This window comes from Macrobrachium nipponense, chromosome 24, assembly GCF_015104395.2.
Source record: "Macrobrachium nipponense isolate FS-2020 chromosome 24, ASM1510439v2, whole genome shotgun sequence".
Lineage (NCBI taxonomy): Eukaryota > Metazoa > Arthropoda > Malacostraca > Decapoda > Palaemonidae > Macrobrachium > Macrobrachium nipponense.
This window is the reverse complement of record NC_061091.1, coordinates 6,988,944-7,004,262: the sequence shown is the minus strand read 5'-3', so window position 1 is coordinate 7,004,262 and position 15,319 is coordinate 6,988,944. Positions and strand designations below refer to the sequence as shown.

Here is a 15,319-nt window from a genome sequence, read left to right as displayed (position 1 = left end):
TCGCAATTTCGCAAGAAATTTGTTTTTGTAAAGATTCTGTGGAATTTTGGAAATTAAATACATTTGCTTCAATGACATTTAGATAACAGGCCCTGTGTAATTACATTGGTGATATTATGACGAGATATTTTTAGGAAAATCTTGAAATATTTTCATACTAGGATTGTATCTAAGAGAACACACTTGACAAAGTGTTTTAAAATTTTGGAATTTTTAAATAACTTAAGAGAGATTACTGATAGATTAGGAAAGTTGTCTACATTTTTTTATTATTATTTTGTAAAGCTGCAAGTCAAGTTTTTAACATGAAACTCTTATAATATAAATACTATAATGTTGGCAAAACCCTTCAAACTGCCCACATAAAAATGTATTGAAATTTGGGTCATTGGTATGGTTAAATTATCTTTTTAATATGATAACAATGGTCCCATAGCTTTCTGAATTAAATTATTTTCATTGTTTTTAATTATGATTTTTTCTTGTCAAACAATACTCTTTAACAGTCAGCTGTGGTTAAAATGTTCATACACATGATATATGATTAACATTGTATGCATTTTGTATTTTTATTTAATCATGTTCACTGGCTGACAGATTTACCACAAAACAGACTGCACTTCTATTGTTCAGTGTATAATTACTTATTTTCAGTAAACTTTCATTTGGTCTTTTATGTTGAACTCTTATGGCAGATTAGCATAGTTTTGCAGGAAAAGAAAGTTATAAGGATTTAGAATTTGCTACACTGTTCATGTTCCAATCCTTCTTTGAATAGATATTACTTTTGTAAGCTTTCTAGGATGTTTGTGAGGCTACTAGGTGATATGTATTTTCTGTTAGTGTCTAACCCTTGAATGCCAGTTGGTCCATCATAGTTGGTAGTGTTAATGTGAGGTGAGTGATATAGGTGTTCCAAATGTAGTATACTGTGTTTTTGTAAAGGTTACTTTTGTTTAGCCTCCTTGAACATTTATAGTTTCTGCCTTCAGAATTACTCAGATTATAATAGGAAGTTTAGTTATTGGGAACTTTATATACAAGTGTATTAATGTTTTTTAGTTTTGAGTTTAGCATTGAAAGATAAACATTTGATAGCAAATTATTTTTTCAAACAAAAAGTTTGATAGCAAAATAATTTTCTCCCATTGTTCTTAGTCTGCTACATATTTATTTCATCTTTTGTATATGGAGCTTCAGTTGTATTACATTGTATTACTGTAAGGTAAAGTAGAGTTGATTTTAAAATATGTAACTCTAGTAGTTGGTTGACATTAATGGAAAAAAGTTTAGTACATGACCACATATTTTATTGTACTACTTGAAAGTGGGAGTTTTCGAGCATGCTTGCTAAAGGCTGGTGAATGCATGTCACATGAAGTCCCTTATGACTTGACATGTGATGTTTCAAAGGCTTTAACTAATTTGAGGTTTTTCTGCAATGAATGAACACAACAACTCAAAATCCACAGATTTGACTGCTCTTTCTGTACAAACAAATGTCTGCTGTTTTTGCATGTATTGCATGATGTTTGTGACTGATGTTTCTGTCTTATCTTTTGTAACTTTTCTGTGTATGAGTTTTAAATTTATCTGTTGAAGGCAGTTGTGAGATTCCTGCAAATTTTGTGCTTCCTCCTCTTACCGTTAAAACTTGTGTTGTTGATACTCTGTGGCCTGGCCTAGATTAATATTTTTGTGCGTTGATTTTGTGTTGTCATGATTGTTCCGTCTGTTTTAGTTTTGTGGCATGGATGGTTACTTTGTTAGTGTATTGTATGTTTAACAGTACATATGTATATGTGGATACTGGAAAATTTGTGTTTTTAAGTTTTTCAAGTTGTGTATGTATAAATGTGGAACACAAAGTCAAAAAGAGTGTGGCTGAGAAAAAGTAGTATATGTATTTGTCAGTGCCTTAAGATCAGATGGAATGAGGTGGTTTTGAAAAGATTTCTCTTGAATGATAATTATAGGGAAGTACCCACATTCACATGTACGTGGATTCCTTTTGAATGATGTAAGTTCATCCTTCCATTAATGAGGTCTTTTATACCTTTTAACTGCAACCTATCTGTTTCTTGAATTTTGAGTGCTATTCTTATTACTGTAAACTCTCATTGAACTCCTTAACTGTTTCATGCTCTTGTTTTTAAGTGCACACCAAATGATTGTGCACACACATTTGGTTCATTTCAACTTGTTTGAGACCTATCTTGAAAAGGAGTTAGACACTTGAGTACCCTTCTATATAGAATCTAGATTCAACTGCCATTGGAAAATGTTTTCTTGTAGCCTAGTTATTTTTTTGTAAATCTGAAGCTGCTACATAAGAATTGCTTAGTCTGTGAAAACCAGGCCCAGCTAAAGGTTTTTTGTGTCCCTGTAATGTACCAGCTTGCTATTTTACTAATGCTGTACTTCATGGAATTAAGAATTGAGTAGTAATTGAAAGATTATTCCTTGGGTCACAATGTACAATGTTAAAAGAATCTAGATAGTACATTGTTACGTATTTCCTACTTCTTTTATTATTTTAGCACAGAAAAATGAATATTTACTTAGATGTTGCAAAATATCTTGCAATTGAAGAAATTTTTTAATAGTTGTGATGAGATTGAGAAACTTTTGGTCTAAAAAAGATTGTTCTTATGCTTTTAGCCTCTTTACAAAAAAATAGATACTGGTTAGGAACCATTTTCCCAGGGCAAAATTATCAGATGAGTTTTTGGTACTGGAAAATTCTTATGGTGTGCTTTCCTTTTCAGTGATCATAAAAGTATGTAAATAACAACTAGAATTGTTTAACAATTATTAGAAGGAACCTTGTCAATCAGATCTCTTATGTTACTGAATAGGTACTGACTCTAGATTCTCCAGCTTCTGTAAGGTTTCAAAGTATGACCTGTCAGGCACAGGGTTTGGTTTTGTACACATGATGTTTAAGATCTTCTTCATGAACAGTCAGTATGAGGTGTGCTTGGTACGTTGCTGAAGAAAAGGTATGGTATGCGGGTTTCCATTCATTGCCAGAATTTTTTTTACCAATTCAAAGAATTCAGTTTCTATGTTGATTCGCAGAGCACATTGAGGCCATTCCTAATTGATCCATCTTCACGAGCTACTGCTTGGCTAAGTGAACATTTGAAAGATCATACTGTAGAGGTCACCACACAGCAAGACCCCAAGTTTGCTACAACTTTGGAGCTAGCCATCAGGTATGGAAATTGTGTTTCGGTAAGTTAACCCTTTAACGCCGATTGGACGTATTAAACGTCTACGAAAATTGTCTGTCGGGTGCTGAACCGACATATGAAACGTCAACGAAAAAGTTTGTTTAAAAATTCGTGGAAAAATAGTTATAGGCATACTAAGCAAAAACTTGAATCACGCGGCTTGGGGGATGTTGGGAGTTCACGGATCAAGCTGTTGTTTTGTTTACAATCTTTACCCAGGCGCGCAAACGCGAATTCATTTCTTCTCGCAGTAAAAAGCATCAGCGACACATCTCAGAAATTATTTTGTCACTTTGACATAATGTTTGCACCATTTTAAATTAACCGTTACATAGAGTTTTGTATATGAAAATGTGTGCAATTTCTTGTAGAATACAACAATAAACAACTCATGGTTGTAGCTTTTATCAGTTTTGAAATACATGTAGAATACAACAAAAAACAACTCATGGTTGTAGCTTTTATCAGTTTTGAAATATTTTTATATAAATAACGATAAGTGCCAAAATATCAACCTTCGGTCAACTGTGACTTGACCAAAATGGTCGAAAAACGCAATTGTAAGCTAAAACTCTTATTTTGTTCCGATACGTAATACAAACCCTCGTCCCTTTAACAATAGGAAGGTAACTAGCGGCAGCTGGGACGGTCGTAAGCTTCGAACAAGGGGAGAACGGTAGTTAACTGCTTGTCCGGTCGTGCGCTCGCGCGCCGCGCGCCCGGGCGGTGAAGAACACTTTTGCTTTCGGCCGTGGTGTGACAGGACGTGTTCGTCATCGCTCTGCCCGCTATTTTCGTCGTGTGCTTTGGATGTTACAATTTCTTCTGACTGGTTTGTGTGTGGTCTTGAATGAAATTGTAAGTACTTTGTTTTCATTTTTCATTGAGTGAAGATTAATTAATCATGGATCAAGAAGAGCTTTCGCCGCGCCACCAACTGCCCGTAGATGTGTCCGGGTTGGAGGGGCGTAAATGCGGCGGATTCCGCTCTTACCCTCAGATTGATCCTCATGAGTTATGTTTTCGGTGTCGGGGGCGAGAATGCTCCCGAACCGAACCATGTGATGTATGTGTAAATTGGTCCGAGGCGCAGTGGGTGCTGTACGAGGGTAGGAAGAGGCGTAGGTTGACCAAGGAGTCGTCGGAAAGCTCTCCAGCGACTCCTTTGGTTACGATACCTCGTCATCCTTCCTGCCTCCAGCTCAGCCCCCACGATTTGCGCCTTCCCCTGCGGGGGGGTTTCGGAGTCCTTCTCCTCACTCGATCCGTCGCTGTGGTGGGGAGGGTGCCCGATACCCGGATGTGCAATTGTATTCGGGGTCTTCCGTCCGCTCTGGGTGGGGTTTCGTCCTCCCCCAGGCGTGAGGGCGTGCCCCTCTAACTGACCCGACTGTTCCTCCCGTCTAGGTGTGCCTTCTGTGAGTGACGACCTTGGACAGGTGTGGGCGTCGTTGGGACTGCAGGGCGCCCCCAGTATCCAGGGCTTGATTCAACGGCTAGCGGGTCGGCCAGTGGTAACTCCATGGTGTGGTTACAACTACGACCAATACAGTGTCAACACCAGCGTACGCCGCCCCTCCTCATGTGGTGTATACGCAACACATTGCGTCAGTGACTCCAACGGCGTCAATTCAAATGCCGATCGCTGCCGTGCCTAAGAGGGCGTGCCGCCGCCACCTGGGTTTTATGTGCTGCCGACGCCCGACTTTCGCTGCCCCAAGAGTTCGCCCCTGGATCACCGCCGTCCCAATGATGAGTTTGGCTGAGATGGAGAGGTCGTGACGCCGATTATGCTGCCGTACCTGCCGTACCTGCAGCGAGTGTTGCTGGCCCAGCCCCTCGCGCCGCTCCTACGAAGCGCGCGGTGCGGGACTCTAATGTTGATGTTGCTGCTGGTGCTGGTCCTGCTGGTGCTGGTCCTATTGGTGCTGGTCCTGCTGCTGCTGGTCCTGCTGGTGCTGGTCCTGCTGGTGCTGGTCTGATGGGGTGCTGGTCCTGCTGCTGGTGTTCCTGCCGCTCCTGCCGTGCCTGCCCCTGCCCACGTCGCGTCTCGTCATGGAGGTGCTGCACCGGTCTCAGGTCTTTCCGGACAGGATCAGTCGGGGCGTGTTGCTTCGGCAATTGGCCCGACTTTTTCCGTGGATGGAAGACCTGACGTCCGTCCTGAGAGAGCTGACGAAGAAGAGGAAGAAGAAGAGGAAGATGTCGTCGTCGTCTTCATCGTCTTCTTCGTCGTCTGTTGCCGCCTCTTCCCCTTCGACTTCTAAGGCGTCCAAGCCGAGAAGAAGAAGGCTGCCTCCTCCCCCCCTAAAAGAAACTCCTACGGGACCTTCGAAGGGCCCTTCTCGCTCTGGCGTGACGGGGGGTGCTTCTGCTGGTCCTCCTGTTCCCTCGGAACGGGCCCGTCTCCTCTTCTGAGAAGAAGAAGAAGACGGGGACCAAGGATGTGCTGGCTATGCTGGTACATCCGCGCCTGGTCTTAGTAGTCGACTGCTGCTAAGTCAGGTACCGGCCTCGACTTCTCGGTTCGCGAGAAGGTCCGAGTGTACGGTCCTCCTTCGGGCGACCGTGCAGCCAACGTCAAGACGCCTGAGCTTGCTCACCGTCACGACAGAGGCACGGAGCAGAAGACTGTCGAGAGTCGCGCAAGTGACGCTCGCCAGGCCAGCGGCCGCTCTCAGTTAGCGACCAGCCGGTACCTTCGGGGATTGACGTGACGGTCTCTGACCGGCCACGGTTGAGGCTGAGAAGAGGTCCCCTCGACCAACGGCACCAGCTTCGGCTGGTACCAGCGGTTTGACGTGCCGTGAGGACGCTCACCGGTGGTCTCCAAAGCGAAAGCGAGCTCTGCAGATCACCTGACCGCCGCTCCCACAGGGACCGGACGGAGACGGTGGCCAGCAGCAGCTCGTCTGACGCACGAGATCGGGGTCGACGTGCTCAGTCGAGCCGCTCGCCACAGGTGAGCGGCACGACCAGGCCTGCAGTACGATCCCCACCGCGGGTTGGTGATCGGCTGCAGCCCCCCACGCGTACGCTGGTCCTGCCAGCGAACGGGGGGGAGCGTCAGGTCTGTCTCTCCTATACCTTCAACTTCCTCGGGCTACACCGGGAAGAGCGAGGTACCCAGGAGTGATCGTGAGAGGTGCGCCGCTCACGATCCCGCCACGACGCCGCACGAACCAGGCATGGTTGTAGGACCAGCCAGGTCGTACGCGCAAGTGGTTGGAGGCGACCGTCAGGGGTCTGTTGCTGTTCCTCCTTCTGAAGGAGGAGGGTCTCGAGAGCTGCTCCTGTTGGAGGGACTGGACGGTCCTACTCCTCAGGACGCTGTAACTCCTGAGATCCAGAGGAACTTTGCCCAGTTATTGCGCTGATTCGTCAGCACAACGACCTGGGGGAAGGATCGCCGCTACCACCATCTGAGCCCACGTCCCGGCTCGAGTCATTTTGGGGCCCGAAGAGGGAACCCAAATTGACGGTGGGACTGCCGCGATCGGAGCTTGCAGACTCAGTCCTTGACCAGGTGGAGTATTTCGTCTCAGGACGGGAGGACTCACTTAAGTCAGGACGGTCTTCTTTCCAAGCTACTTCCTCCTCCTCTGCAGCGACAGCGGAAGTTCTACGTGCCATCAGTAGATCCAATACCGCCCAAACAGGTTAACCCGGAGCTAGCTAGGCTAACTCCAGGTGTCCCTGCAGCAGCTCCTGTCAGAGAACCTATGGTTCTCGCAGCAGGAGGCACTGGGCCTGGAAGCTACCGCTATGGCAGCTTTCCAGGCAGTCTCTTGGTTGGATCTGTGGTCCCTCACAGTATCCAAGGTCGCGGCCGACGCCGGGGGCGCTGCCCTCGAAGACGACCCCGACTTCAGGAGACTGTGCCAGTCTGGAGGTAGGGCCATCTCCTACCTCGCCCATCAGACGGCAAACCTGTGGGCCAACTTGGTTCTCCGTCGTAGGGACGCTGTCCTTACACGAGTAGCCAAGGGGGCCGGGCGTGAAGCGGTAAATGGACTACGTAACGGACCAATGAAGAGTTCCTCCGCTCTCTTTCCAAAAGGAGAGATGGTGGACGCTGCGGTGGAAAGACGGCGCACTGATGACAGTGACCGTCTGGTTCACCAGGCAGTTACGAAGGTTTCTGGGCAACCTCGTACATCTGCGGCTAAGCCTAAGAGTTTAGCTAGCGCTTCCTCGGCTGCTAAGACGGCTGCTCCATCGAAGCCCCGAGGAAAGACTCTTCCTGCTTCAACTCTAGTAAAGGAGGCCGTAACCAGCCCTCCTCCCAGCCCTCCTTTCCCCGAGGAGGTGCTGGGAAGAAGTCGAAGCGAGGTGGGAAACGCTAGGGACGGCGTTCCCCCTCACCAGCTGCTGGAAGTGGGGGGGGTGCCTGGCGAGCCATTGGGCAACTTGGCAGCGCTACGGTGCCGAGACCTGGATAGTAGACGTCCTTCGGGAGGGATATCTACTACCCTTCGAATCTCGGCCACCCCTCACCTCCAACCGGTCCATCTGCAGACATATGTTCTGGGATCCTCAAAGGACGACGCTCTTCGGGGGCAGGAGATCAAGACCATGCTGACCAAAACGAGCTGTAGAAGTCGTAGTGGATCGGTCACCGGGCTTTTACAGCCGCCTTTTCTTAGTGGAAAAGGCATCGGGGGGCTGGCGCCCGGTGATAGATCTCTCTCCCCTGAACCGATTTGTTCGCCAGACTCGGTTCAAGATGGAGACGGCACGTTCCGTGCTGGACTCCATCAGGGAGAACGACTTCATGCTTTTCAGTGGACCTGAAGGATGCGTATTTCCAAATACCCATCCATCAGTCCTCCAGAAAGTACCTCCGCTTCATCTTCGACGGGACGGTGTACCAATTCAGGGCACTCTGCTTCGGTCTCTCAACCGCCCCACAGGTGTTCACGAGAGTGTTCACGCTGGTTTGTCTGGCTTGGGCCCATTCGCACGGGATACGTCTTCTGAGGTATCTCGACGATTGGCTGGTCCTGGCGAGCTCCCGCTCGCAGTTGCTGCAGGACAGGGATCGACTTCTAAAGTTTTGTCGCGATCTGGGGATCGTGATAAACTACGAGAAGTCCGATCTCGAACCCAAGCAGAAGATGAAGTACCTGGGTATGCTGATCGATACGGTAGCAGCTCAAGTCCGCCCCGCAGACTTGAGGATCAGCAAATTCAGGGAGGCAGCCGGCCGGTTCCTGTCTCGGCAGGAACAGGCAGCTCAGCAATGGCAAGTCGTGATCGGCCACCTGTCGTCACTCGAGAAGTTAGTTCCTCACGGACGTCTTCACCTGCGGTCTCTCCAGTGGAGACTAAGGGAGAGTTGGTCACGGAGGTAAAGGATCCACCTTACTTCCCCGTGTCCATCACGGAGAAGGTGAGGCAGGACCTAGCCTGGTGGCTCGACGACAGGAACCTCTTAAGAGGAGTGCCCCTACGCACTCCCCCCCCGGAGATGCTGCTGTTTTCAGACGCATCGACCGAGGATGGGGCGCACACCTGGAGGAGTTGCTGGCTGCAGGTGTGTGGGACCATCACGACAAGCACCTTCACATCAATGTCCTGGAACTCAAGGCGGCGTTTTACGCTCTCCAAGAGTTCCAAGACCGCTTGATGGGACACTCAGTGGTGTTGATGTGCGACAACACCACGGTAGTGGCATACGTCAACAAGCAGGGGGGCCTAGTGTCTCTCCCGCTACACCAGTTGACGGTGCAGGTGCACGAGTGGGCCACGGCTCATTCGATAGAGCTGTCAGCACGCTACATTCCAGGCAAGAGGAATGTAGTAGCGGACAAGCTCAGCCGTCGGGATCAGGTAATAGGGACCGAGTGGTCCCTACACCAGAAGTGGCGGAAAGGCTCTTCAACCTGTGGGCGCGTCCAGTCATAGACCTGTTCGCCACCCGGCACAACAAAAAAACTTCAAGTTTTTTGCTCAGCCGTGCCGGACCCATGGGCAGCTGCAGAGGACGCTCTTCAACACCCCTGGGACAACCTCTTCGTTTACGCCTTTCCTCCCTTTTTGTCTGATTCGGAAAGTGATCAGCCGAGCGCTGGTCACTTCCCAATCTCAGGATGATCCTGGTGGCTCCCAAACGACCTCAAGCCGTTTGGTATCCGGACCTGCTGGCTCTTCTTGCAGAAGAACCGAGAGAGATGCCCCACTGGCACAACCTTCTAGCCCAGCCACACGTAGAGCGGTACCACCGAGCAGTCCAGTCCCTACAACTTCACGGCTGGCTGTTATCCACCATCTCTTGCGAACGAGAGGCTTTTCTCGCAGCGCAGCAACAGAGATGGCTGGACACGTCAGACAGTCCTCTGCAGCTGTGTACCAGGGGAAGTGGGCCGTCTTCTGTGGTTGGTGTCGTAGACGGGGTCTATCTCCTCTCAGAGCCACTCTTCAGCAGGTAGCGGATTTCCTCGTATTTCTTCGCCGAGAGAAGCTCCTCTCAGTACCCACAGTTAAAGGATATAGAGCTGCACTGGCACTCGTCCTGAAACTGAGGGGACTGGACATCTCGAACTCGTTCGAGATCTCCTTGCTAATGAGGAGCTTCGAAAGGTCTTGCCCACCCAGGGAGCTCAGGCCACCTGAGTGGGATGTGACTCTCGTCCTTAGGAGTTTGACTCGAAGACCATTCGAGCCACTCCGAGAGTCGTCAGACAGGGATCTGACCCTCAAGACCCTCTTCTTGCTGGCCCTGCATCGGCGAAGAGAGTAGGGGAACTTCATGGTCTGTCCTTCAATGTTAAACATTCCAGGGGCTGGGGATCTGTTGACGCTCGATTTCGTCCCGAATTTCGTAGCTAAGACTCAGAATCCGTCGATCCCTGACGACAGGTTCGAGTCTTTCACAATCCCCTCCCTAATGGATTTCACCGACAACGATACGGATGAGATGCTGCTTTGTCCTGTGAGGGCGCTACGGCGCTATCTGAAGAAAACTCGACACCTCAGGCCTGAGTGTCGACGCCTCTTCGTTAGCACTGGGGTTACCAAGAAAGAAGTATCCAAGAACACGCTTTCTTTCTGGCTACGTGAGGTGATCAGGAGAGCGTACGAGGCTGATGGTAGTGACGACATCCGTACGCTCCGACCGAGAGCCCACGAAGTCAGAGGTATTGGACCCTCTTTGGCGTTCCGCAAGAACTTCTCCGTGGCGCAGGTCCTGAAGGCAGGTGTCTGGGCCAACCAGACTACCTTCACGTCCTTCTACCTTCGGGATATTGCCCACAAGTCCTTGGATACTTTTTCCTTGGGACCTGTGGTGGCTGCTCAACACGTTGTGTAAGCTTACCCAGCACCCGAGCAGGCAGAACAGCATCGATTCCTGGGGTGTGACTGTAGGAATGAATGGTTGAATGAGAGTGCGACTGGCTTCTCTTCTCCATCTTTCTCTCTCTCTACCTGTGGGCAGAGGGTCACGGTCGTCACCATGCTGGAAGGAATCCGATGCAGGTAAGCTACTCAACCGAGCCCCAATCTATCCCTTTAGTTAGGGATAGAAGCAAATATCCTCCACTCCCTCCAACAAGGGGGAAGGAGTGGATGCCTACTTGAGACAAACCCATAACTTTATGTTGCTCCTGTACAGGAACAAGTTCTTGCAATGCTGGTACGAAGAGATACGCTTGCCTCTCTCTTAGTACTTGGCTCAGAGGTCTGACCATTGATCCTGCGGTGCACACCCCGATCAATCGGACAGAGGTTTGGATCCCTCCCTTGCTCTTACGACCAGGGAGGCATTCCAAGGTTGGACGAACACCAGTCTGTTCACCAAAAAGACTCAGATTCCACCCACCAAGAAGTGAGTCTTCCTATTGTTAAAGGACGAGGGTTTTGTATTACGTATCGGAACAAATGACAATTTGTCGAAAATTGCATTTTTCCTAACTATACAAACCTGAGGTCCTTTACATATAGTCCCACCTCATACCACCCCTCACTCTGCAACTTTTTGCATGGGCCTAAAGCAAAAGTGATTCTTCACCGCCCGGGCGCGCGGCGCGCGCACGACCGGACAAGCAGTTAACTACCGTTCTCCCCTTGTTCGAAGCTTACGACCGTCCCAGCTGCCGCTAGTTACCTTCCTATTGTTAAAGGACCTCAGGTTTGTATAGTTAGGAAAAATGCAATTTTCGACAAATTGTCATATTCTAGTAATACTCAAGTCATTTATCTTCATTTTACAACAAATTGGAAGTCTCTAGCACAATATTTCAATTTATGGTGAGTTTATGAAAAAAACTTTTTCCTTACGTCCACGTGGTAACTTCCGAAAAATCAGACATTTTTTCGTCCGATTGTCGTAATGTTTGCACAGTTTCATATTAGCTGTTACATAAAGTTTTATATATGGAAATGTGAGCAATTTCATGTAGAATACAACGAAAAACAACCCATGATTGTAGCTTTTATCAGTTTTTAAATATTTTCATATAAATAACGATAAGTGCCAAAATTTCAACCTTCGGTCAACTTTGATTTGACAGAAATGGTAAAAAACCGCAATTGTAAGCTAAAACTCTTACATTCTAGTAATACTCAATCATTTACCTTCATTTTGCAACAAATTGGAAGTCTCTAGCACAATATTTCTATTTATATTGAATTTATGAAAAAAAACTTTTTCCTACGTCCGTGCGGTAACTGCCGAAAAAATCATAAATTTTTTCGTCCAATTGTCGTAATGTTTGCACAGTTTTATATTAGCCGTTAAATAAAGTTTTATATATAAAAATGTGCCAAATTTCATGTAGAATACAACGAAAAACATCCCATGGTTGTAGCTTTTATCACTTTTGAAATATTTTCATATAAATAAAGATGTGCCAAAATATCAACCTTCGGTCAACTTTAACTCGACTGAAATGGCCGAAAAACCCAATTGTAAGCTAAAACTCTTACATTCTACTAATACTCAATCATTTACCTTTATTTTGCAACAAATTAGAAGTCTCTAGCACAATATTTCGATTTATGGTGAATTTATGAAAAAAAATTATTTTCCTTACGTCCACACGGTAACTTTTCCGAAAAAAAATCTGAAATTTTTTCGTCCAATTGTCGTAATGTTTGCACCATTTTAAATTAGCCGTTGCATAAAGTTTTATATATGAAAATGTGCGCAATTTCATGTAAAATACAACAAAAAACATCCCATGGTTGTAGCTTTTATCAGTTTTGAAATATTTTCATATAAATAACCATAAGTGCCAAAATTTCAACCTTTGGTCAACTTTGACTCGACAGAGATGGTAAAAAAACGCAATTGTAAGCTAAACCTATTACATTATAGTAATATTCAAATATTTACCTTTATTTTGCAACAAATTGGAAGTCTCTAGCACAATATTTCGATTTATTGTGAATTTATGAAAAAAAACTTTTTCCTTACGTCTGTGCAGTAACTCTTCCGAAAAAATCAAATTTTTTCATCCGATTGTCGTAATGTTTGCACCATTTTAAATTAGCCGTTACATAAAGTTTTATATATGAAAATGTGCGCGATTTCAAGTAGAATACAACAAAAACAACCCATGGTTGTAGCTTTTATCAGTTTTGAAATATTTTCATATAAATAACGATAAATAGAAAAAATTTTACCTTTGGTCAACTTTAACTCAACTGAAATGGTCGAAAACTGCAATTGTAAGCTACAACACTTACAGTCTAGTAATATTAAATCAATTACCTTCATTTTACAATAAATGGGAAGTCTTTAGCACAATATTTCGATTTATGGTGAATTTTTGAAAACAGCTTTTTTTACGTCCACGCGTTACGAATTCATGCATCATATTGTGATAATATTTTCTCTGTGTTGCTTTGATTGTTTTACAATTTGTTATATACCAAAATCATTGCAATTTAGTGTACAATACAACGAAAAAATAATTAACTCTTTAGCTTTAACCGTTTTGCTCACAGCGCGATATGTATACAATTATACATGAAATTTTTTTTCATGCTGTCATATATTCCAATATTTATATATAATATTTTTTTCATTTCTGATTGTTGCATACTAAACTCTGGCAATGACAAAAAAAAGGAGCTAAAACTGAACTCTTAATCTTGAAAATTAAGTGTGCTGTTATTTTTTGAAAAAAAAAATTTCTGCTTCGGCGCTCACTCGCGAACGCCGGCGGCATACGGGAGACACTTTCTGAAATGCCGGCTCGGCGTTTAAGGGTTGATTACTTTTTTAGTATTGTTTGTCGTAAAGTATAATATTTGTTGTACTCTAGATCAGTAGAATATATAATAAGCATTTATACTGCCATAATATGCAAGCATATCCATATTAATTTAAAGTTTTATCTCTTTATAGTTTTGCTATTACTCAAGAAACAAATTGCAGGTCTCTGCATAAACTGAACAGAAGCCTGAAGAAATTTGGTACTATCAGCCTTACTAATCTGATCATCATGATGTTTCAAAGTAGTACTTTTATAGTGTCCATGTCGGAGGCATTTCTAATTTTAAAGAGAATGATTCCCTTATTTACTGATTATCAAGATGATTAGGTTTAATTTGGAAGATTGTGATTTAAAAAAATGTGTACGTATTTATAAGGATGATGAATGCTTGAATTTTGATCCTACTTTGCGTAGTTATCAGGTCATGATATAGATTCCATACCTCTGTATTATGACGCTAATGAAGATCAATTCTGTATCATAGAAGATTAAAATGATTCATAACTTTTCTTGATTTTGATAGATTTGGCAAGACATTGATCATACAAGAGGTGGATACAGTGGACCCTATATTAATCCCCTTATTGCGAGGAGATTTGATAAGTCAAGGTAAATTATTTTTAACATTTTGTGTGTACTTATGCAAAAGTCGTTATTTCTTATACTGTACTGTACATTCATGCACTGTAAATACAGTGGACCCTCCGTATTTGCGTCTCCAGATTCGCGGACTCACACATTCGCGGATTTCTCTCGGGATCGTTTCCCTGCATTATTCGTGGAAAATTTGCGCATTCGCGGTATTTTTCTATGATAAATATCCACAAATTCCTGGTTTTTTTGATGAATTTCATCATAAAATGCACTTTTTGTGATAAAACTATTAAAAAACCATGTAGGAAAATTTTTAGTGGGTTTTTCTTGAGTTTTAACTAACAAAATAGGCTGTTTTTAGCATTTTTATAGGGGTTCCAAACATTCGCGGATTCTAACTATTCACGGGGGGGTCTGGTACGCATCCCCCGCGAATACGGGGGGACCACTGTAATGCTTTCCTTAGGTACTGGTATTTTTTTAATTTAATGTTCAGTAGCTCTGATATTAGTAGATAAACCTATGAAAGTGATGAAAGTGTTGCTTTTCCATGCTGTAATTCAAACTTTTACAGATTTGTAAAATACATCTTGATTTGTTCCGGTACGTATACAAACCCTCGGTCCTTTAACAATAGGAATATAACTTAGCGGCAGCTGAACCGGTCGTAAGCTTCGAACAAGGTAGTTAACTGCTTGTCCCGCAGTTGGCGGTCAGCTCGACTACGAGGAGAGGAGTCACTTTGCTTTCGGCCGCCGACAGAAGTGTTGTTTACTCTCTGCCCGCTATCGTCGTATGCTATGTGTGCTTCACTGCATGAAGATTTTCTTTTGGTTTTTCCTATTACTGTGTGATTGTGCAAAATGATACGTAAGTACGTGTGTTTTTTTTGTGTTATTCATACAGTGTTGACTTCGCTATGGATTCACAAGAACTGGAGAGACCCCCACGGCCCCCCATCAGCCGGAGATTGTGTCTTGGTGTGGAGGGCCGTAAGTGTGGGGCCTTTCAGTCCTCTGTTGAGGTTGACCCTCATGAGTTTTGTACTCGGTATAGAGGGCGAGAATGTTCTCGCACTGAGACATGTAATGTATGTGTTTCTTGGTCAGAGGAGCAGTGGGTTGCTTCCCTGGTCATGGACACGTTTTCCTCCTTCTTCCCTCCATCGCAGCTCCCTCGTATGGCTCCTTTCCCTTCAGGGGAGGTATCTCGTTCCTTCTCTTCGCTCGATCAGTCGAGCGTAGAGGGGGGTGGGGGGGCGAGGTA

The 15,319-nt window shown here is 45.1% G+C and overlaps 1 protein-coding gene across 1 annotated transcript in view; it reads left to right on the top strand.

Annotated features, from left to right (window-relative positions):
- LOC135205840 (cytoplasmic dynein 2 heavy chain 1-like) overlaps positions 1 to 15,319 on the top strand; it is a 252,552-nt gene that overhangs the window by 126,018 nt on the left and 111,215 nt on the right. The window contains 2 exon segments of the mRNA XM_064237094.1: positions 3,082 to 3,218; positions 13,983 to 14,068. Of these exon segments, the coding sequence (XP_064093164.1) occupies positions 3,082 to 3,218; positions 13,983 to 14,068 (223 nt within the window).